General features: G+C 46.6%; 2 protein-coding genes across 10 annotated transcripts in view; one reads left to right on the top strand and one right to left on the bottom strand.

Moving 5' to 3' along the window:
* Positions 1–920: 920 nt before the first annotated feature.
* Positions 921–23,320, top strand: part of LOC143693968 (uncharacterized) — a 51,537-nt gene continuing 29,137 nt past the window's right edge. For 4 of the 6 annotated variants that reach the window (XR_013182103.1, XR_013182104.1, XR_013182101.1 and 1 more), the window contains exons 1-2: positions 921–1,398; positions 7,195–7,303. Coding sequence is in view for 1 of the 6 variants with exons in the window: in XM_077177422.1 (XP_077033537.1) it covers positions 1,129–1,398; positions 7,195–7,287 (363 nt within the window). In the remaining 5 variants the exon portion in view is untranslated. Of the gene's footprint in view, positions 1,399–7,194; positions 7,304–8,741; positions 9,835–23,320 lie in introns of those variants that run through there. The other 2 variants (XM_077177422.1, XR_013182105.1) reach the window with 2 other exon arrangements.
* HELT (helt bHLH transcription factor) lies at positions 1,389–3,306 on the bottom strand. Of its 4 annotated transcripts, none has more exons than XM_077177420.1 (5): positions 2,981–3,306; positions 2,507–2,611; positions 2,264–2,360; positions 2,029–2,140; positions 1,389–1,733 (listed from the first exon to the last, which is right to left on the bottom strand). In XM_077177420.1, the coding sequence occupies exons 1-5, from the start codon at positions 3,005–3,007 to the stop codon at positions 1,409–1,411; spliced, it is 666 nt and encodes a 221-aa protein (XP_077033535.1). In that variant the 5' UTR covers positions 3,008–3,306; the 3' UTR covers positions 1,389–1,408. The 4 variants fall into 4 exon arrangements, with proteins under 4 accessions (XP_077033535.1, XP_077033536.1, XP_054489891.1 ...); XM_077177421.1 differs by having other exon boundaries at positions 2,029–2,137; XM_054633916.2 differs by having other exon boundaries at positions 1,389–2,140.

Raw genomic sequence — 23,320 nt, 5'->3', positions numbered from 1 at the left:
AAAGGGGGGAAAAAAAAAGAAAGAAAAAAAATGCAGGATAGCAACATTGGAGAGACAAAGACTGTCATGGACCAGTGCGAGTTCGCAAAATTATATGCAAATGACCCCAGTTTTTACCATGGTGGCCCTCTGCTAATCCCACAGAGAAAATCTACTTAGCGAAGGAAAGTTTTGTTTAATTTGGTTAACAGGGACCAAAATGCTGAATATATTTATATTTTCAGGAAAATGCCATATCTGTTATGCTTCAGGCACAAAGTGGGATCACAAGAGCTTAAAGCTCACAGAATATAAGTCATAAAGCATTTTGACCATATTCTGCACCCAGTGCTGATAAAAATGAGTGTTGGACATGTGTTTTCATAATAGGCACCAGCCATTCCTGCTGCTGAATGTGTTTGGTTGAGTCCATATTGTTCTGTGTACACTGACCAAAAGAGAAGTTCCCTCTGGATTTACCATCCTAAAGGTGTCCCGAGGAAATGGGAGTGTTTTCCTCCCCTCCCTAGCTGACTCCTCACCATCATCCCGCCGTGTGACCTTTTCCCCATTAATCTGGGATAGGAGCTTTTCCTGTATTTACAGGTTAAATGGAAGATACACATTCCACTTTTTACTCATTGTAATGAAGATCTTTTTGTCTGTCTCCGAATAAAGGGTCGGGTTGGTTTACAAATTGCGGGTCAGCCCATTCCGCGACCTGGGCAAACAGTCCAGGTCAAATCTCCTCAAATCTCCCCACCCAACTGGAATAAGTTAATTTACCCCTCGACGGCTCCGGCCCCGCCGGGCATGGCCGGGCTGCCCGGTTTGCAGGGGCTATGGAGACACCCGGGACGCTCGGTTCAGGCGGGGCTGGAGTTGCCCCGTCGGGAGAGAGCCGTGCGCGGTTCCGCGCCAGCGGCGAGGCTGGAAGGACTCGCTCCCGGAGTTTCCATTGGTTTTATTCTCAGCGCCCCGCGCCTCCGCAGCGGCCGCCTGCTCTCCCTGCCCCGTCCTGTGCCTTCACCATTATTCATCCTCCTCTGAACGAGCTGCGCCGCAGAGAAATTCTCTGACAGAGTACATGGGAGATGCGGTTCGGACACTGGAGCGTGGGAGGGCAGCACCCGCAGCGTTTGCGGGCGAATGCGGCATCCGCCACCTCCGGAGTACCCCGGGACTCCCTCCCAGCCTCCGGTGACAGCCTGCGAGCAGAAGCCGGGCGGCACCGACACCCGGCCCGTCACGTCCTGCCCCGCCTGCCCGAAGCGCCGGCCACGGCCGGTGCGTGCAGCAAGCTCCCTGGCCCTCGCTGACCACTTCTCGCTCGTGGGTTTCTTTGCCCTGGTGGCTACGTGGGGAGACTCCCACCGCCACCCGAGGAAGCTCCCTCACGGAAACAAAAAGCAGCGGCGGGTATAAACTTTTATTCCAAGGCATCACTTGTACAGGCACTGGACCCGGAGGTGGGAAGACGAACGAGTGGGGGCAGCTTCAGGCCCTCGGAGAGGGCGGGCGGGGGCAGATCTGGGCCCCCGGGGGCTCCTTCTCGCCAACCGGGACCCCTGCGCATCTCCCTGCCCCCGGCAGCCTCCCCGTGCGCCCGGGTACCCGCAGTGTCCGCGGTCATAAATAGGTGTTCTTTCAGGCGGGACGAGTCTCTATAGCATGGAGGGGTGCTGGCCCGGGGGCAGCCCGAACGCGTTGGGGTGGGAATGGCCGAGGAGGTTGAGGTAGTGGCGGTCCAGCCCCTGCACGGATGAGAGGAAAGTGCTGCGCTGCTGGCCGGGGCTGGCGAGGGGTACGGCGGCGCTGGGCAAGTGGTAGGGCAGGGAGGGGTTGCGGGCGGCGCCGTGCCAGGGGAATGGCCCCCCCGAGGGCGGCTGGAGCACGCCCTCGGCGGGACTGTGGACGTGCCCGGGGCACTCGGGCCCAGGATGCAGCGGGTAGGAAAAGTCCGGCTCCGGGATGGAGCCCAGGGACGTGAAGAGAGGCTCAGTAACGAAGCGTGCTTTGGACTGGAGAAAGGCCAGGATGCGGGCGTACTTGGTGTCTTTGGTCTCCATCCTCTCCACCGTTGTCAGGTAGTGGACCAGGTTCTTCATGCACTCGTGGTAGCCGTAGTGGAAGTAATTGGCGAACTCGGAGAGCAGCTCTGCTGGAAAGGAAAGGGAAGGGAATCGAGCTCCTCAGGGTCTGGCCGGGAGAGGAGCGGAGAAAGCCGCCTCCATGCCACGAGTGACCCGGCGGGGGCCGCGGGAGGTCACTCCCGCCCACCTACCCTTCTCCCGGCCACGGGGAAAGTCCGCCGAGTGCAGGGCCCGCAGATACTGCACCGTCATCTCCAGGATCTCCGCTTTCTCCAGCTTCCCCGAGCTCTGCAACGGGCAGGGCAGGTGGGCATCACCTCTCTCCTGAGACTGCTCTGCGTTCCACTGGGCCGCCCCCTAGCCCCGCCGTATCGGGGGAGGTATCGCGGCGCACCGGGGAGAAAAGGGCGTAGGGGCTTCTCCCCCCTGCCTACCTGCTTGGCCAGAGCCATGGGCACCGTCTTCCCCAGCTCAGTGAGGCAGCGGTTGATGCGGTCCCTCCTCCGCTTCTCAATCACTTTGTGGGAAACCGGCGTCCTCTGCAAAACATATGGGGCGCGTTAGTGGGGGAAGAGAAAACAGATGGATCCAGTCTCGCTGTGACAGCTGCCCCCGGCCCCGGTCTCGACCCCTCCAGGGAAGCCAGTCCCCAACCCCGCTCCGAGCAGCGGTGCCGGGCGCGACGCGGTCTCGGGAAGGATGATGCTCCTGTGGCCGGTCCTCTCCGCGCGGCCCTGGTGGCTCCCCGACTCCGCGGACGGCCCTGGCAGGGCAGCCTTGTTTTTGTGAGGGGGCTGTAGTTGTTTTTTGTGGGGGGGCTTTTCAAAGGGAAAGGCGGCGAAGGGCTCGGGGCTAGGCCGGCTAGGCGGCCCCGCAGACCCGTGCGCGCAAGGCGGGCGACGACTCACCCTCCGCTCCTTGAGCTTGGAGGCCATGGTGGGCTCTGCATCCCCTCTCTCTCCGGCCCCCTTATAAAGCCATCACTACTTGGGGGGGACCCCGGGGGGCCTCCACGGGCCCGCTGATCCCATAGGATTACGGGAGAGCGGCGCCGAGGGAGTGTATGCATTAAAGATCAGGGTGGAAGGGGGCGAGGGGATGAGGGGCTTTTTTTTCTTCTCTCTTCTTCCTTTCTCCCCCTCCTCGCCCCCGTCCACGCAGCCGGGGGCGGCCCAGCTGTGTCGCCCCACGTGGACCTCGGGGACACACGTGACTGTCCCACAATAGCGGCGGGGATGGGCCCGGGGATGCGGCGAGCGGGGCGCAGGGCGCGGTATCGCGCCCTGCGCCCCGCTCGCCGCATCCCCGGCCCCGTCCCCGCCGCCAGCCTTCAAATCCCCGGCACCCCCTACCCCTCCCCTTAGCCCCGGAGCTGACTGCATTTTAAAGCCTGTCCAGAGTCATTAAAGTAATTAAGTAAGCCCTTAATAGGCTGTTCCGCCCAGTTCAAGGGAGAACCCTTGGAGACGGAGTGGCCCCGTTTGTTCTCAGGCTTTTCTCACACGACTTGGTGACACGTCCATCTTTATAAGAGATGGCAGCGAGGATTTTTTTGTTTACACCGCTTTATGCGCCGGGGACACCCCGGCAGGTGTGGGACCGGGGGGCTGGCACACGATATCCCCCCCCCCCATCACCCCCCCTTTTTTTTTCCGTCGGCCCGGGGAGGCTCTCGCCAGCCTTTGGCACACGACGCTCCTTTTTTGTGTGGTGTGCGCGTCTGTGCGTTGTTGTTTTACCCCCCCTGCTCTCCCCCTCTCCTTTGGAGAGGCTCAATTTGTAGCCTATTATCCTATAGGAAAATGTCCCATTGAAAAGTATGAATAGTTTCATTGGGCCTAAATTTTAATAATGCGGGTCAAAGAAAAGAGGGGCAAATAAAGAGGGGATCGCAGCTGGTCCGAGAGTGCATTATTCGGTGTCACCTGCGAGCGGGATCGCCGACAGACCCCCTATTCATTTGCCTAATTTTGGTCAATTTAACAAACTTCAGGAGAAATTATTGTGGCATTGTTAAGGAGGGTAAAGCTTTCTGATCGAATTAACAGCATGTTTTGATCCGGTAAATGTCATTAAAAAGAAAGAAACAATCGCGTTTAAAGGGGGGCTCCGAGTTAAACGCGCCAAGTGGAGACGCCGGAGCGCAAAGCTCACAAAGGGAGCAAGTAACTGCCACAGGGGAACTTTTGTACGCTCACATTGCTGAGGTTTTTTACACAAAAAGGCATTATTTCATACTTGAATACGTTTAATCCAACAATTGTCTATTTTCTGCAAACATATTTTCACAGCATTGTTAGCTTTCCTCTCCGCGGCCCTCCGCCCGGGCAGCCGCGCTCCTCGCCTGGCGAGCGCACCGAGCCCCCGACCCGCCCCGCACAGCCCCGCACCGCCCCGCACCGCCCCCGCCGGGGCCGCCCCGCCGCGCCGGGGGGGCCGCCCGCCCCCGCCGCCCGCCGCCCCCCCGACAGCGCGGCGGCGGGCGCGGCCCCCCCGGGCCTCTCCACGGCCGGCGGTGCGCCTCCGAACCCGGCACGGACCGCGGGGCCGCCCTCCCGTCTTCCCCCCCCCGGCTCCGCCACAGCCCCCGGCCCCGGCTCTGCCGCGGGGCTCCACCACCCCCGAGGGGGAAGGAAAAGCCGAGAGCGACCGGGCCGGCGGCGGGGCCGCCCGGAGCCTGGCTGTGCCCTCACGGGCGACGCCACCGAGCCCCGGGCAGGGCTGCGGTAAACAGCCATATCCCCGCCATATGAGCTCGGGCAGTTGTTCTCTCGGAAACTCCCACGTCCTCTCCTGTATTCCGCGTTTTTCCACCCTTTTCCCTTTGCGATTTAAAATGGGGAAACCATCCCCACCACCTGTGCCCGGGTGAGCACGGCGGGTGGCACCGCCGCTCTCTCCCGTTCGTTTCCCCAGAAGCGGCCGGAGGATAGGCGAGGTGCCGGCCCTCGCCCCACTGTCCCGGGATGGTTCCCACCCCTTCGGGCCGGTCGGGAGCGCCGAACGACTCGGCGGGAGGAGGCGGTGGTGGCCCCGGGGCGCGTCTACCCCGGTCGGCGGGACGGAGCGGGCAAAGCCGGCTGCCCGCCTGGGCACCCCTGCGTGCCATGCCGCCGGCCGCATTATTCTTCCAGGAGCCTTGTAGGTTTCGGTATATTCATTCTCGTACAATGGGATTAAACACTAACCGTTATCATCCAAATTAACTAAATTCTGAATAGCAAATGAGGGGGCTTTTATTTTTTTCCTCCTCTTTTTGCTGCACTGGCGGAGATGGAGTTGATCCTCTTACTGTCTGTGTTAACCGCCAGCTGCAGGCAGCTGCGAGGCAACTTCTTACACGAGGGAAGTTGTTTATTTGCTCGCTGGCTGTTCCCTCCTTGGTTCCCCCGCAGTCCGGGCTGCCCGGGTCAGCGGCGGGGGGCGCGGGGTGGCCGTGGCATCCCCGTGTGTACCGCAGCGTCGTCCTCGGAGGGCTTCGGCGGGGCTGAAGCCAGAGGGAGATCACCCGACACTGCCGCTGTCGGACTGCCACCCTTGTAGGGAAGCCAGGAGAATACTCAGCTTTGAGTATTTTTTATTTTTTAGTTTCCCTCGAGCGACTGTTGGCTCTCCTTGCGGGACACGCGTGCACGGCTCTTTGGCTACCCACGGCGGACACCCGCGTCCCCATCACCCTCCAGCGGTTGTCGCCTGTCGCCCAGGAGCCCCGCGGGCCGCAGCCTTCTCCCCAGGCAAGGGGCTGGCCGGCGGCCGGGGCGCAAAGCCCTGTCCGCTACGCGCGGAGCGGGAGGAGCTCGCCCTCGCCCCGGAGGCTGCAGGAGCATGGGCGGCCGGGGCAGGACTGCCTGCCTCGCCCTGCAGCTCTCTCCCCCTCCCCGCGGCCGGCCCGGGGGTCCCCGCATGGCGGGGCTGCGCCCCGAGGGAGCGGCCCGACTCGGGCCCCCGGTTCGCTGCCGAGGTGCGCAAGGGTGCCGCGTCTCAGCGGCATGTGGCCCCTGTGCCGTGGGCACTGGCGCTGCCGACATCTGCCAGACATGGCCTCTGACAGGGAGGTGGAGATCCTCTGGAAGTCGTCAAGCTGCTTTGAATTGGCATCTAGGTTTGCCTTTTTGTGAAAACAGGTCATCTTCCCTCTGTTTCTTCACCCCCTCTTTTCTATTTTGATTCCTATGTAATGTTGAGGTTACACACAATTACTTCACCAAATAATCAAAACTGTGGATATTAGGCTTGACAATAATTGTCTCTGTGTGCAAGCAAGAAATCAGATAACCAGTCTCCCATGGAAAGAGCTGTCCATGCAACTGGTGAATCAAGTGCAAAGTCCTTGTGTGGCTAGAGCTGGGGTTCGCCCTGCCAGCATGGTTCAGCTCCATACTGGAGATCCTGCTGTGTAATGTGGAGAGGCATTCACACTTCTGGATGATCTCATGGCTGCTAGGGGATGGGAGAACACGAAAAGTGCAAAAGATCCTACTTATAGAAGTGATAGCTTCATTACTTGGTAATCCTGGATCTGGAAAGAAGCAGTGAACTCCACTCAAGAGAAAACATTTTGTTTAGGGGCTTAACCCGCAGCTGTATATAGTTCATCATGTGGTGCCAGCTTTTGCTGTGAGTTAGTTTTACTCTTGCACTCTCAGTGAGGCTAGGCTAGGTTAGCAAGTTTCCAGTCTTTTCATAGCTCCTAATGCACTCTGCCTCTGTGCATGCTTGGTCCATGTCTTTCTCCTCAGGTGCAGAGGTATTCCTTACCTCAATGATACTGTTTGTTCCAGGTGTACTCTACTTCCGTGTCTTCCTTCCTAATTGAAGGACCGTGCTCCTCTGTTTGCTCACCTGCCACGAATTGTGGCATCAGCAGGGGGGAGATGATAACATGATCGGTGTTGGGACTCCATGTCAATATGGTCCTTCACAGAAGAAGCCATTCTTGTAACTATGAGTCTCTTGTATTGTTGGGTAGATTCAGAGGGCTCTCCTCAAAATCCTAGAGTGCTCAAAGAGGTGCTGTTTGTGCTGCAGGAGATGATATTCTTCTCATTCTGTGAGATATGATAATAAGCCCATAAGCCAAACTTTGATCCTAAAATCTCTAAAACTTTGATCTTTGTCATAGGAAGTTGTCAAGTATCTCTGTGATGGAAGACAGGACTTCCAGGTCAGTAGTGCTCCTGAGTGCTGCTATGTGCTTGTCAAATTCCATGTCTGAGGAGGCACAGTTCACTGTAAGTATGTTTTGTGGTATAATTTCAATATAACATACTCTGTTCTTCATGATTAAAAGCTTTTCAGGAATGTAAACTCTGATATGGATTACTTTTAGATTACTCTTTGTACGAACTTTTTTGAGTACGGATTGCTTGAAAGTCATTTTCATACATCTCTTTGTTGACTTTCTTTCCAGATACAAGTTTTTAAGCTTCTGTTTAGATTTATATGTAGTATAGCTAATGTATTCAGAATTACATTGGGTAAAATGTTTCACTGATTAAAATCAGGTGTAGTTATATATGTTATAGCCATTTATAGGGGCTGATTTACATCAACAGAAGACCTGATACAGCTTTTGTCCATCAAATGTGTATACATGGAAAAAATTAAGACTGTTCACTGCGTGTTTGTACAAGGTGAGTCCCCCCAAGATAGTGGATAGATGTTTGCAGTTTTCCCAATGACAGCTATCTTCTCAGCCACGTCACTATTGAGACAGAATATGTTGCTCTTTAAATGACAGCCTGTCAGAATGAGAACAGAGTGCTAAAATTAATTTCAGTGGGATTTAGGTAATCATGAATCAGTGGGAGGTGTACATTAAATTGCTTGTGACCAAGGTGTTCTAAATAACTAAATAGCTAGATTAGTGACTGGCACAAATAAAGGCAGAAAATACAAGGACTTTTTCTGCAATGACATGTCTAATGCTGAAAAAATGTCTAGCCCCTCCTCTCCAGTCTTAGTAAAAACTAAAACCAAACAAGAGTAAAATCTTTTGCTCAGCATGGCTTTACAGAGGTGAAGTTATACTTAATCCACCCAATAATCTTCTATGATGAAGTGACTAGCTTGGTGGATAAGGAAAGAGGAGTGGATGCTCTGAAGAAGAGTGGCCTTATTACAGCTTTTCTGTACTGGAAAAGAACCTAACAGGAAAATGGAGAGAGACTTTTTACAGGGGCACATAGTGACAGTATGTGGGGTAGTGGCTTTAAACTGAAATAAAGTAGGTTTAGATTAGTTATTTGAAAGAAAGTCTTTACTGTGATGGTGGCACTGGAACAGGCTGCTCAGAGGATTTGTGGATGCCTCATCCCTGGAAGTGTTGAAGGCCGGATTGGATGAGGCTCTGAGCAACCTGGTCTAGTGGAAGGTGTCCTGACCACAGCAGGAGTGTTGGAACAAGATGATCTTTAAGATCCCCAAGCTATTCTATGATTCTGTGATCTGCTTGGCTTTTGATATTGTCTCCTGTAACATCCTTGAAGAGAAGCCAATGACGTGCAGGCTGGATGAGCAGAACTTAAACTGGCTGAATTGCGCAGTTCAGAGAGGATGATCTGTGGCACAAAATCTAGTGTCTAGAACTCCTGGTGTACCCTGGGGTTCAGAATTTGGTCTAGTCATGTTTAACTCCTCATTATTGATCTGGAACATACCCTCAACAAGTTCACAGATGACACAAAACTGTGAAGAGCAGCTGATACACCAGAGAATCATTCTGTCATCCAGAAGGGTCTCAACAGGCTGATGAAATGGGCTGTGAGGAATGACATGAAATTCAGCAAAGGGAAACCAAAGTCATGCACCTGGGAAGAAACAGGGAAACCCCCTGCACCTGCTGGAGGGCTGATTGACTGGAAAGATGCTCTGTGGAGAGAGGCCTGGGGGTCCTTGTGGACATCAAGTTGAACATGACCCAGCAGTGTGCCCCAAGAAGGACAGTGGTATCCTGGGGGGCATTAGGAGGATTATTGCCAGCAAGTTGTGGGAGGTGACCCTGCCTCTTGACTCAGCACTGGGAGAGTCCACATCTGGAGTTCTGGATCCAGTTCTGGGCTCTTTAGTACAAGAGAGAGATGGCCACACTGAAGGGGCTCCAGCAAAGGGCCATGAGGATGATCAGGGGATTGGAGCACCTCATGTAGGAGGAGAGGCTGAAGGAGCTGACAGTGCTCAGCATAAAGAAGAAAAGGCTCAGGAAAAACTTACCATTGTGTTCAAATACTGAAAGAAGGGTGTAAAGAAGTTGGAGCTGGACTGTTTTCAGTGGTTCTTAGTCATGGGAACAGAGGCAATGTGCACAAACAGAAACATAGGAGTTTCTGTCGGTAATAGAAAACAACTCTTCTGCTGTGAGGATGGTTAATCACTGACACAAGTTACCCACAGAGGTTGTGGGTCTGGATGTGGTCCTGGGCAACTGCCTCTAGGTGGCCATGCTTGCAGGGAGGCTGGACCAGATGACTTCCAGAGATGTCTGCCAACCTCAACCAAGTTCTGTGCACTTCCTCTGTGAACATTTAGTTTTGGTGTAATTCAGCCCCACTTTGGTTTGGAATAGAAGAAATGTATTTTTTCTTACTCTACACAGCAGATTGAGCTCTTTTACTCTGTTCTCAACAGGACAATTAATTTAGATTCAGGGTTTCTACACCTGTGTCAAGCAGAATAAATGGGAGGGAAGCACAGTCTTTCTGTTAATTGTACTTCACCACGTGTTGTATTGCAACTTGGCCCATTAAAGACTCATTAACATCCATTATACTTATGACTGCTTTGTAAACAATGCTAATTCAATAGGACTTCAGAGCTTAATTCCCTCTAGAGTCCGTTGTAACTCCTAGCCATTACTTTCTTTCTAGCTGAAGTGGAAAAGGGGACCCCTGTGAAGGATTTATGGACTCTGCAAAGCCTATTAATTTAGTAATGCCATAGTTCAAGCATCTTATTATTATGAACCCTCAGTACTGAGCTTATCAAGTGGACTGGGGACTTACAGGACTTTTCAGCAAAGCAATATTCTTTGGTTCAGCCCAGCTTTGCTCTGATTTCCCAGAGACTGAGTGGACCAAACACTAGTCCCTGCTACATTGGCTTCTAGAGAATTATTTCTGAAATGTGCCCTTGTTGCTAAATCAGAGAATTAGGATGCTGTATTATGCACAGGCTGTGCCAAGCTTTTTAGGTTTAAGGTTCCCCTGTATAACAAGGAGGTGATATCAATGGTCCTGCATGCTGCACTGGTGGCTGGCTTTTGTGAGGTTAATCCAGTATTAGCATATGGCAAGCAGCATAAGTCTAAAATTTCAGAGACTTTGTGAAGGCAGATAATATAAAGTTTATACTGTGAAATAAAAAAGAGGGAGGGACTGATGCCTCAGGGTTCCTTCAGAGTCTGCCTGTCTTCTAGACAAGGACTGCAGCCCCAACCAGTTGCCTTTTGCAGCTTCATTATTGCTGCGCAGGTGGGGTGGCCAGCCCTCCTGCTGGCTCTCTGTCATGGATACTGAGTGGTCTCTGTGGCTGAAGGCTGAGTCAGCACTTGTTTCTCTGTATCCCATAGCAGCTTTGAGTTATCTAGAAGTTTGCTTGTCTCCTTTATTCAAAGAGAGGAGAGACGGATACAGTCAGGAAGGGAGGAACATGCAGCTCGGAGGTGCTGTTCTGTCTGCTACTGGGAAAAGGCATGTTTCAAGAGTTAAAGGCTTTCCATTGCAATCTGACTTTTTGTTCTGTGAAAGTCTTACCATTCTGACTGAGCACTGAAAAGTGTTCTGCTTCTGGAAAGTTTAGGTTGCTTTTCTTCAAGTCAAGTTCTTTGTCTTGCACACTGCCAATAGCCCTCTCCTGTTTCTGAACTCATAGCCCAAAGGCAATCCAAAAGGTTATGATAGCATGTGAAGATCCCACAAAATTCCTCAAAAATAAGTATGAAATTTGCTTGCATGTCCTGGCTTTAAAATGATCATTTCTTGCATAAGTGTACCTTTGGTGATAGCAGAGTGAGATCTCTTCTGCTAGACAACATGACTGTTAAATGCAAACACTTTCTTTAAAAGCTGTCAAAGTATTCTGGGTAAGCATCATCCCCTGCTCGCCCTGTTCTTTGACTCTTTCTTAGTGCATGTCTATCTAATGTCTGAGAGAGAATAACAGAGCCCTGATCATACCTTGTAGGGACATTCTTCTGCCAAATCTGTGTATATCTGACACAGGAGTAGCAGATGGTAACCAAATATTTCTGCAACTCTCCCTTTCTGGGTAAAAATTAAGAGCATATTGAATTCATAAATCATGAGCCCCCAAATTCTTAAGGTAAGTGAAAAGTCAGGAACTTAAAATTGTCAGCAATAACAACAAGCTGGTTAGTCAGAAGGTTGGTTATTTCTGCATTCTGCATAACCATAAGAATAGAAAAGTATTTTTTATGAAATCCTTAGATTCTGAAGCAGAAGTGTAAAGCACAAATATAGTTAGATTTTCTAAGTGAAAACATAACAGTTTTAGGACTACTAGAAAGTGTATTCAGTGCTAGATATAGTGCCACCCATTTTTCATTTCATCTGGCTCATTTTTAAATTAATTATAGCAGGCAGGGAAGAAGTACCCATGTCCCCTCTAGCTTTAATGCTATGTGCATTTTGATGGACAGCTACTCTACATGTCATGAACATGTATAACCATCTTGTGCATGGTCTGAGGTCCCATTCTTCCTTCACATTCATATATAGGAGTGTGTCTGGGCAACCAGTCTGTTGTGGTGCTTTGAACATTAGTTACTGCATTTTTTAATAAATTTTGTTTGGTTATGGGGTAGGGGAAAATAGAACATGAAAGTGTCAATGCTAGAAAGGTGAACTGGGAAGAGTTTCTCAGTGACAAGCATTGGAATCACTTACTCCATTCTACTGATCTGGCATTGTTTCACCCAATATATGTATGTACATGAAAATAATATATAAATGGCAGTGGTATAAAAAGCACTAACTTCTGCACTGTTATATGAATATATGTGAAGATCCATATAAAATGCTGATTGGAATGTCACTGTGCCCCATGGCACATGTGGCTGACAAGCTAGGAGAGAGTGGAGAATAAGTCCCACCGTTTGGTTCTGGCATTTGCAAGGTGGGAATATCCAAATTCATCCCCAGCCCATCTGTGTTGCTGAAGACAGGCACCATTAGATAAAGAAACGACATTGCCTGTATTACTTGTCACCACGAACTTTTAGAAAATAGCTTAATGTCGAACAGTGTTAACACTCGTGGCAAACAGGCAGGTTTTTCTTCCATCACATGAGCATTGTCACCGGGGAGGCTGCTCCGCTCGCTCCCCTGTGGAAGCCTACGAAGCTTTGCAGAAAACTGTGGGAACATTAGGGGTTGGCTACTGCCCTCTAGTGATCGTCACCAGCGCCTGAGGTTTCTAACTCTCCTTTTATTTTCTAATCAAATTGCTAAAAATGAACTGTGTGTGTGATTAGATGCATGAAATTCAGTATTATGAAACAGTGCCTGATTCATCAGATCTCAGAATTTACACCAGATGATGAAATGTTGCTAGCATGGACACCAGCTGATACAGCTCTAAAAATACAGTTAATGCAATTCAAGCATGCTCTTAGGCATTTATATTGTCACCTAAGTTAATATTTCCCAATTCTTAAGAAACTGATATACCTTGGTTAGACTAAGCTTATTAATATAATTTTTGCCTAAATAGAAACATTGCTGCATTTTAAATACAGCCTTTCAATAATAAGCAAGTCACCCTTCTTTCAACAAAACCCTCAACATAACCAAACAATGACTATGGGAAGCTTTATAAAACATAAATTATTGAGAAACAGAGTATATGGTTCAGGTCATGGTTTAGCTGAATTTGTGAGTAGCACTAGACACCTCTCTCCATTTTTCTTTTTTTTTCCCTCTGTGCTAAAATGATCAAATATCTGCTAGTTAAGAAGTAGGATGTGTGGTTTTTTGCTCTAGTTATTGATGCAAAGTGCTCAGCTCTCCGATTAAGTTCTCATCAAATGTTACCTGATGGAAGGGCTGCTTGAGCAGAATTCTGATGCTGGCATTAGAGGGCAGCCTTGAGGGTTTATTTGATTTTTTTTTTTTTTTTTTTTAATATATCAGTCTGGCTAGGATCTAATTTAAAGCAGCTTGAGGCTATTTTTGCTCTAAAGGCAGAACAGTCATTTAAAACCCCCTGTGTCATTAAGCCCAGCTTAATGACCCAGCTGTGCTGCTCACTGCTGAACATCAACAAGCCGGGTTAGGAGCAGCCCGAGTGCTCTGCAGGTGGAACAGCCGCAATTTCCAGATCCTCAGAGCAACAAGTGTGGATCTAATTGGCCTGTGTATGAAACACACCAGGCAAGGGAGTCACCTTTGCTTTTATCCTGCAGGAGTAATTGAGTGGTTCACAGCTCTGACTTCTTTTCAGCAACACAACTTAGTGAAATGAATGTGCTGAAGTTCTCTTCAGCATCACACAGACTGCTCCAGACATATGTACAGTGCAGCTTATTTGTTCTGCCATGTCTTTTGGCCTCTTGCTTCTAGGCCCATGAGCACTGCTTACCATCATCTGTAGGTACCATGTCTTCTCATTTCATTGCTTATCCTTCAGACTTATGTAGGGCAAAGGTTACAAAAGTTCTTGGCATCTGCCATATCATGTAGGAGGAAAGCTGCATCAGCAGAGAGTCTCTTGTGTAATCTACTGATATTTTTGGAGATATGTTTGGGTAATAAAATGTTCGCTTTGTCTGCTGGTCAGGCTGCCTTCTATACAGTAAAAATTGTGTGTTGTAGAAAAATGTCCTTTAGGAAGCTTTATAAAATGAAACCTTACAAAGGCATGAGAATAATTTACAAAGCCCAGATTTATGTTACTTATAAGGAAAGGTTCTGGAGCAAATAGAAAGCAAATAATCTTTAATTAACGTCGGACTGTCAGAGGATAATGATTCATCCATCAGCTGAGGGCAGGGGAAGGTTAAAAAAAATGTGTGGAAAAAATTATGAGCTAGAAGAGAACATATTTCAGATCTTGAATCACCTCTGCATAAGCCATGTTGATAGCTACTCTGTTTCTTGATGATTGTTCCAAATTCATCAATCACTTGTCTTGAAATGATCTCGAATGGTCCTAAAAATAGCTTGATACTGGAGACGCCAATTTTTCCAGTAATTTCCCTAAAATGTCAGCAGAATTATTGGCTATGCAAAACAATACTCTGTCTTCATCTCTATGGGAAGATGATGTTTGTCTGCTGCAATACACTACTTTCCAAAACAGCATCCTCTCAATTCCTATGGTTTTCATTGTGTCCTAGATACCTTTGAAGATAACCCCATTTATGGCTGACAGCTGCAGAGGCAGGAAAGTCTCATGTCCCCTGTGCTGGTAGTTGGGCCATTCAAAAAGGTGAACAGGGATCTCCCCAGGTTCTTTGCTAACAGAGCAGATTTTTCCAGGTAGTGAGGTAAACCAGAAAATTTTTAGAGTAGCTTCGTGTTCTCTAAAAACTAGCTAAACTTGAGTCAGGCCGGTTTTTGCCCCTTGGTGTTCTGAAAACCTTTTTCCCCTGCTGCTGCATACATCTATGCAGAAGAAACCCGCTAGGAGTTTTTCCCACTCTTATCAGAGTCATACTGATTCCAGCAAAAGCCAGGAATCTGGAAAGACTTGATTTCCACTAAAATCAGCCTACAGCAATGCCTTTTGACACTAGATACAGAGGAATCTCTTAAGTATCATTAGGAGTTCAGCATTTGAAATGTGAAAATCCTGACCATCTCTTATGGTTCGTTGCTCCAGGTGCATCAGTGAGCTTGCAGTAAGCATGCTCTGAAAACAGCCAGAAAGTCCACAGGAGAATGGTTCCAAATCTTTGAAAACTTAATAAACAGCAGCTCAATGAAGCAATAGACTCTGCTGCTGCTTGAACACATCCCACACTGCTGTTTCTGTGGAGGCACTTGCAGATATTTGGCCTACAAGTCAAACTTACATGACTAATATATTACAGCATAGAAGCACAGAATATCCTGAGTTGGAAGGGACCCACAAGGATCATCAACTCTAGCTCCTGATATTGCACAGGAGTCACATCAGGTGCCTCTTGAGAGGCACTGAGAGGGCTGGTCCAAACACTTCTTGAACTCTGTCAGGTTGGTGCTGTGACCATGTCCCTGGGAAGCCCGTTCCAGTGCCCAAATACCCTTTGGTGAAAACTGTTTTCCTCATATCCAACCTAAACCTCCCCTGACACAGCTTCAGGCCATTCCCTCAGGTCCTGTCACTGGTCACCACAGAGAAGACATCAGTGCCTGCCCCTCCTCTTTCCCTCATGAGGAAGTTGAGACCACAATGAGGTCTCCCCTCGGTCTTCTCCAGGATGAACAGACCAAGTGACCTCAGCTGCTTCTCATGCAGCTTCCCCTCAAGATCCTTCTCCATCTTCCTTGCCCTCCCTTGGATGCTCTCTACCAGCTTTATGTCATTCTTACATTGTGGCACCCAAACTGCCCCCAGCACTCGAGGTGAGGCTGCCCCAGTGCAGAGCAGAGCAGGACAGTCCCCTCCCTGGCCTGGCTGGCCATGCTGTGCCTGGTGCACCCCAAAATGCAGTTGGCTCTCCTGGCCGCCAGGGCACTGCTGATTCATGTTCAACTTGCCATCAACCAGCACCCCCTGGTTCCTTACCATGGCTCTGCTTTCCAGCATTCTCATTCCCCAGTCTGTATTTTCAGGGTTTCTCTGTCCCAGGTGCAGAATCCAGCACTTTACCTTGTTGAACTCCATGTACTTGGTGATTTCCCAGCTCTCTAAATGGTTGTGGTTTCTCTGCAGGGCCTGTCTGCCTTTGAGGGAGTCAACAGCTCCCTAGTTTAGTATTATCAGCAAATTTAGACTACCTTTCAATCTTGTATTCAAGTTGTTTATGAAGATACTGAAGAGAACTGGCCCTAAAATGGAACCCTGTGGAACCCTACTAGTGACTGGTCACCAGCCAGAATATGTGCTGTCACCTAAAACCACACAGTGGAAGAAGAAAAATAATTCATCCCAGGGAACAGCATCTCAGTAGCTTTCTCCAGTGTTATAACTGGCCTCCTCCCTTTGGAGATGGTGGTCTTCAGAGCCCTATCTTTCTTCAGGCTGTCCTTCCTTCTGACCTGCTCCTGGTTGCCAACATGCAGCTCCTGGGAAGAGAGAACCCTATACATATTAGCAAGTGATAAAAAATGACTTTAATCCCTGAATTGTCACAAGTTATTCTATCTGTCTAGTTTGATAACTGGCAATCCCATGTGAAAAAACTCATGTGGGGACAGAGTCCTCTCCTAGCAGATCTGACTTAAGGGCTGGGCTGGGTTGCACAAGGGAGGCCCAGGGAAGCTGCCAGCAGCCTACCCCACTGCTCTGCTCAGCTAACTGAATAACAAGGGAGGAGGATGATGAAAGATAAAAGAGGAGTAACTGGTGTTTAAACATTGGAAGTTTTTCCTCTGGTGTCTGTTGCTCAGGCCTGCATAAAGCTGTTTGTATGCAAATGGTGGACTTGCCCATGCTAACTGCTGCTCAGGTTCTCTTAGCACAAAGCCCCAATATGAGGAAACTACCACAACACTGCAGATCAGCAGGAAGGAAATACAGCCTTTTATTAATGAGGCATCCAGGAGAATTTTGACAACCATTTAATATTGATGTAATAAATAATGTTTAGCACCACTGACATATACGTAGGATACTCAGTGGCAGTTGGATAAGGATAAGAGATAGACTGGGAGATCATCAGGATTGTAAAGTTTATTTTCCCAAAATTTATCTGTCATCTTTCATTACTTTTTTTTCTCTCTTTTGTGCTTTGGAATCTCTTCCTCCACTATCCATCTGTTTCCGTGTGGTCAGGACATTCACAGTCAGTCTTCTGCATATTGCTATTTCCTCTCACCAGTGATTTGTGGAGGTGAAAGCCACAGCCTCACCCATTTGTGTTGGACCTGTGATCAAAAACCTATAGGAAACATAGTTGCTTGACAATTTGAGATGAAGATTGTCCAAAGATAATCTCACAGAAACAGGTTATTAATTCAGCACCTATGCAGGTTGTTTTTAGGCAGAGTATGCTATGCTGTATCTGTCTGAAAGAATTTGGTTTGAAATAATTACAGGGGAAAATAGTGGCTGTCTTGCTCTGATGGTACACAAGAGCAAATGTGCAGTGAAGAGCACTGGCAAGCAGCACACACAGCCCTGCAAGAAATGCATTTCAGTGCATTTGTTGTATAAAACACAAACACCACTTATGGCTTTAATCCTGTTCTTCATACTGCTAAACTAAACAGATTTACCTAAAATCAGAAGGGGCATGTGAAGTGATGCTGCTATGGTCTACCTTTTTGAGATATATCAGTGACATGCATCAGCAGATTGTTTTCAGAAACCATCAAACTGGCTTGAAAGCTAAAAGCACTAATGAATCTGGAAGTGAAATTAGGTGAGTACAGGTTTTTTTGTTGGTGGTTTTTTTTGATACCTCCATATTTTAAAAAAGTATCTTTATTTAAAATGTCATATTAGCCAGATGAGATTGCTCTGCAGGATGGGAAGGAGACTGCCAAGAAATATGTTGATGAACTAATAGACTCATGAACACTGAGGGGCTGTTTGAACACTAAGGGGCTGTTTTAATATTAATTTTAGATTCCCACCAAGGTAAGAAGTCTGAGCTGTCCTCTTGACCATCATGACAGAAATGGGGGACAGGAGAAGTTGGTCAAGAATGTATATGAGAGGCTGGATGCACACAACTGTGCCTGATGGCACCGAGAACAGGATTGTTTAATTCTGAAGTACAAGGATGCTATTTTTATTAAGCAATGATTTTTATCCACAGTTTTGTAAGTCCCTGCATTGCAAGTTCTGTTACTTGGATCCTCACCTAACATTGGCTTATAGATATTTTCCTTTATATATGGTAAACACAAATGATACCATATGTGTAGACTACTTGCACTAACCAAGTCATTTTGCTACTGATGTAGAGCCTTTAGGCACCGTTTCTGGTCTTTGTTTACTTATTTCTTCCTGTTTCTGTGTGAGCTGGCCTTGCTACTGCTTGCATCTCAAACCATTCCCATTCTGTTGTGGAGGAGGTCTTGGAAATCACCCTAGTCATGGCAATGTAAGTGTTTGGGGTATTGTTATATTATTATTTTAGGCCTTCTCCCTTTGGCAGTGTTGCCTGGGTGCCTCTCAGCTCTCTGCAGAGGAGTGCTGAGGCTCAGCAGCTGGTACTGCAGGCACTGACTGCACAGTGCAGGGCAATGAGCAGAAGGAGGAAAGGGGCTATGGCTAGTGCCACTCTTGATCTTGAATCTTCTCTTCCAGACCAAAAGTAATTTTATTTCACTGCTATTGGGCCTCTTAACTCCAAAACAGTCTTTGTGAAACTATTGGAGTAATTCCATTAACACCAGAGGGCATTAAATTATGTCTCTGATGGCACTGGAAACTTCTATTTTCACTTGTTAACAGTTTCAGCCCACTTATTATTTTTCTTTAAACTTGCATGTTCATCTTGGTCATTTTCTAAACATGGAGTATTTTTCTTTAAACTTGCACGTTCATCTTGGTCATTTTCTAAACATGGAGTTAAAACACTGAAGTGTCAGTACATACTTTCTGTGGTAATGATACTACTGATTTTGGCACTGAATATTTATTTCCATGAAAAATACAACTTTATTTTTTAAGGCAGGTAATGTCTGAAGAAGTTTGTGGTTTTCAGATACGTGTGGATCAAAAGATTTAATTTACCACTGCTGTATTGCTTCTGAACTCAGTGAATTTACATTAGTGTTAAATTTGAGCAAACCTTTCCAGACAACTGTCAATCTGCTCTAGTCTTTAACCTCACTGTTAAAAAAACCTCTTAAATAGGTTTTGGAGATGTGTTTGGTTAAGAGAGAGAGATATTTCTTCTTTATTCCCAAATAGGGGATACATAACATAAAAAAGCACTTGAGCTGCAAAAATGTCTTGTAATGTTGATGTTCAAGCACAAGTAATTACCAGATGGGTGCGAGGAGAAGAAAGATCTGTAAGGAAATGAAAAGCCCCAGAATGTGTCCCATGCAGCAGGACATGGTGCTAGCCCACAACTAGCACTAGCAAAATCTATGGGAGTCCAGAAAAAGAAAAAAAAGCAGCTTTCATTCATAGTTTTTATACAGACTCTCCTTACTGGAAGTTGGGGCACACCTTCTTTTTCATTCAAAGCACTTTTTAATGTGCCACTGTTGTGTTATCAAAGTGATAAATTGTGGTCTCAGGCAAAACAGTTAAAGGGAGAAGGAGGATGACATTAAAAGAAAATTTAGAAAGAAAACCAGACTAATTTTCTTGATTTGATCTGTTGTACTAAGGCATAATCTTTCAGAGTTGCATTAGCAGTAATCTTTAAATATCCTGGGCAGAAAGCTCAGGGGAACACTGTAGGGAATTTTCCAACCCTGGTAAAAGGGAGAAATAAATTGCTTAATAAGCTATTCTCCATTTGTAATCCTCATTACATTTCACCCTAATCACTGAGCATTAACAACAATGGCTGTGATGGCAGAAGTCGTACATTTCAGATCAGACAGTTTTCCCTCTTTTTCTGAGAAATTCATTTTCCAGTACTATTTTGGGATTTGGGGGGCTTTATTTAGCAGTGTAATTTTTAGTTTCCAGAAGCACAGAAGCAGATTTTGTAATAAACTTGCTGAAGGCAAATTGCTGGTAGTCAGTATCAATGAGATGCATTGTCAAGAAGTTTAAGATTTTTAGAAATTTAAAGGGACAGATAAGCTCAGGTGCTTCAAGTATTTTGCTAAATAAGATTGTATTTAAGACTGCTTCTTTTCCAGTGGAATTTGTACTCTTCAATCAGTGTGAAAGGTTTGTCAATGGAGGGCTTAACCCGATAAGCAAACAGTCAAATACCTAAATCAGCTCTTGCTAAGGGGGTGTTGTTTTCCTGTGGTTCTCGGAAAACAACATACATGAAAGGTAATACAATTTGACCTCCAAACATGCTGGGAAGATTGGTAAACAGTCCAGGCCATCTCCTACAGACTGAGGAAAGCTCTTCCAACAGATAAAGATTTGTTGCAGCAATACTAGGTTTAGATTAAACAGTGGATTTGATATTTTCTACTATTTGACCTAATTTTTGTTGTTTTGGTAGAAAGTAGTGTTTTCTCTCTCTGACCTTTCTGGCATTTGTGAGCTGCATTTGGAAATGAGCCTTGAGTCTCACCCCAGGTATCCCACTGGAGAAATGGAGACCTGACCCTTCAGTTAATCCCAGGGATGTCCTGTGCAATGCTTGAGATCTCATACATCTCTCAGACCAGCACCCAGAGTTGAGGCGCTTCTGCACCGTAGCCTGGTGTTTACTCTTGCCAGGCACATGGAAGACAGTGCTTACCTTCCTGCCACCAATGCACCCATGCCTGCTTTCCCTTGGGAGGTTTTTCCCACATTTTTCTTTTGTTTTCTCTGTTGGGTATGTTTGCTTCTGCAGCACTATTAATGTCATTTTCCAGACGAGACATTTAGTTGAGGTTTTGTAAGTTCTTCACAGTTGCCATTCATCTTTTTCTAATGCAAGGAATTATCTCCCTGATTCCTTCAAATGGAACCTGGGTTAAATCTGAGGGTTCTTCTTTAGATCTGTAATAAGGTCACAAAAATACTGCTCTGGCTATCCCATGCTAGGACATTTGACAGTTTTATTCAGGATTTGGTCCATGACACAGCTGCAGTTCACAGTCCATGAGAGACCAAACAATGTGTATTTGACTTGGACTGACATGTCAGCTCAGCTCAGAATTTTGCCCTTCACCAGTCTTTCATTCTGCATGTTTTACAATTTTGCAGTCTAAATCACAAATCATCCATTTGGGGATTAAAAAAGTCAACATTTTTCAAAGGAGCAGGGGAAGAGGGAGACCCTTTCAGACAGCTTGGCATGATAAGAACAGAGCAATGCTGACATATATCTCCTCTAGACACATTCAAAGTCCACATGGATGTGATCCTGTGTGGCCTACTCTGAGTGAACCTGCATTGGCAAAGGGGTTAAGAGAGCCAGAGAGCCCTCCTAACCACAACCATTGTGTGATTCTATGATGAAGTACAGAAAAAACTTCAGCACTGAACATCTTTCCAGAGTATTCTTTGATTTCATGTGGATTTTGGCACTGCTGTCCTTCATGGCTCTGATTCACATGTGCTTTCATCTGCTGCTTCGGATCTGTGTTCACAGTATCAGAGCACTGCCATAGGTCAGTGTGATGGCTGTGCCTTTCTTTGGCCATCAAATTCTCTTTGCTTTGTCCAAAGTTAATTCTGAATCTCCCTGTAATATTTTGCAAAACACTTCTTGTCCCAAGTATATAATTATGACTCTTGTTAGAAGTTCACCAAACTTCTTAGTCACAGATCTGCTTGCTGTTTCTTCTTTCTTTTTGTACTTTAAACTATACTGCTTACATATCTCAACTTCATAAGGCACCTTACTCTTCATTCTTTTTACAATCTTTCACAGTTAAGTCCATTTTCTTTGGTCAGCTGGAAGCTCCTACAAAGTAGTTTTGAGCTGCCTGTTCCTAGAAATTAGACTTATTTCTGATTGTTTTTCTTTCTGCTGGGACTCAGGGCTTGTGGGTAAAACATAGGTTGTCTTGTCCAAGGTGATTCTCCTGGTTTCTTTTCCTGGGTTCAGTATACACTAAGAGTTGTGACTCTGATGGAGATCTGTCTTTTGGTGTCTGAGCTCTACCTGTGCAGCACTAGGACTAATTTCACAGCAGTTTTTTAAAGGTCTGTTTCCCTCCAAGCATGACTTGCTGCTACCCTCCCACTCTGCACAGGGATATGATGGATCTCAATGAGGACTGGAGAAAAAACAAGAGATGGGACGGCTTAAGAGGAATTGAGCTATGCAGGAAGTGTGGCTGGACTGATGTATTTTATTTGGTAACAAAGTAAGCTGAGCAGACCCTGGAAGAAGTTGATGGAACTGGTAGATGTTTTTAGTGAGACAGCACATTTTATTCAGGAGGACCCCAAGGAGCAAAGCTGGATTGTTTTGACAAGTCAGCATTGAAAATTAATATTGATTCACCTAGTAATCATACCTCCTTATTCTGTTTCTCTTATGCTTAAGATAGTTTTTTTCCTTTTGTGAGTGTGATAGGAAAGAGTAGTAACCTAAAATATAGTGTAAACGTAACATCTTAGGAACTACTTGAGGTGGGATGCCTAGAAGCATTGCCACTGAATTTTCTGACAGGTGTTTCTTTTGCTTTATGCCTTTCAGCTAGAGACTCCTTGGTAAGAAAGGTGTGGTGAACCTCAGACCAGTTTGTTTACTTGATTTGAAAGTAGCTTTTAAGCTAGGTACTTAATCCTTTTCTGTTACTCAAGAAACTGTCACTGAGACCAGGAGTTTCAGCTGAATCATTGCCATGATTGAGTCTGTCTGCACTTTGTACTTTAGATAAAATAGAAACATGTTAAGATGAAATTTTTACTAGTAAGCCTTTAAATGTAATAAAGTATTTTAAAAACAAATGGGTATTTGTAAACATTAAATATGTATAAGGAAAAAGTTATTTAAAAATGCCATTATGAAATGGTGCTAAAACGGCCTTGGGACACTTCTGTCTGCATACTCTCCTGCAAAAGTGTGAATCTCTGTTTTATATGAAATGGCAACATTGTTTACAGAGTTTTTACAAATAATAGAAGAGAAATAATCTTTACAAGCAGTAGACATGTATGATGTATTTCAAAAGGATAACTGATTTAAAATTGTATTGTGAAGTGATGCAACATGCACAGCTTCCATCAGTAATACATTGAGAACATTTTGTGACTTGGGAAAAAGGCTCTTAGAAGTATTTGAGTGGGACCAAAGAGTTGCTTTGGCTGCCAAACAGTTGTGCAGGCGCTCCTTCAGTCTTTGGCCAGGTTGTGCAAATCCAGTCTAATCTGGTTAGTCTTAAGATATACGGGTCCACCTATAAAATACAGCATATATAATCATGTTTATGTGGGCTCTGGGCCAACAGCGAGGAGCATGGGTGAATTAGCATATTGAAATGCACAGATGTGAATATTAATATGCAAGATCATGAATGTTTTTGTTTCAGTTTATCTCATTAAAAACT

Source organism: Agelaius phoeniceus, chromosome 4, assembly GCF_051311805.1.
Source record: "Agelaius phoeniceus isolate bAgePho1 chromosome 4, bAgePho1.hap1, whole genome shotgun sequence".
Classification (NCBI taxonomy): Eukaryota; Metazoa; Chordata; class Aves; order Passeriformes; family Icteridae; genus Agelaius; species Agelaius phoeniceus.
Note: the sequence above shows the minus strand (reverse complement) of the source record. Positions and strands in the feature narration are given on the sequence as shown.

Excerpts from the sequence above, each read along its gene's own strand:
- HELT (XM_054633916.2), bottom strand. The coding sequence starts at position 3,007 with ATGGCCTCCAAGCTCAAGGAGCGGAGG. Across the intron at positions 2,361-2,506 it reads CCATGGCTCTGGCCAAGCAG|AGCTCGGGGAAGCTGGAGAA; the intron begins GTAGGCAGGGGG and ends TGCCCGTTGCAG. Across the intron at positions 2,141-2,263 it reads TCCCCGTGGCCGGGAGAAGG|CAGAGCTGCTCTCCGAGTTC; the intron begins GTAGGTGGGCGG and ends TTTCCTTTCCAG.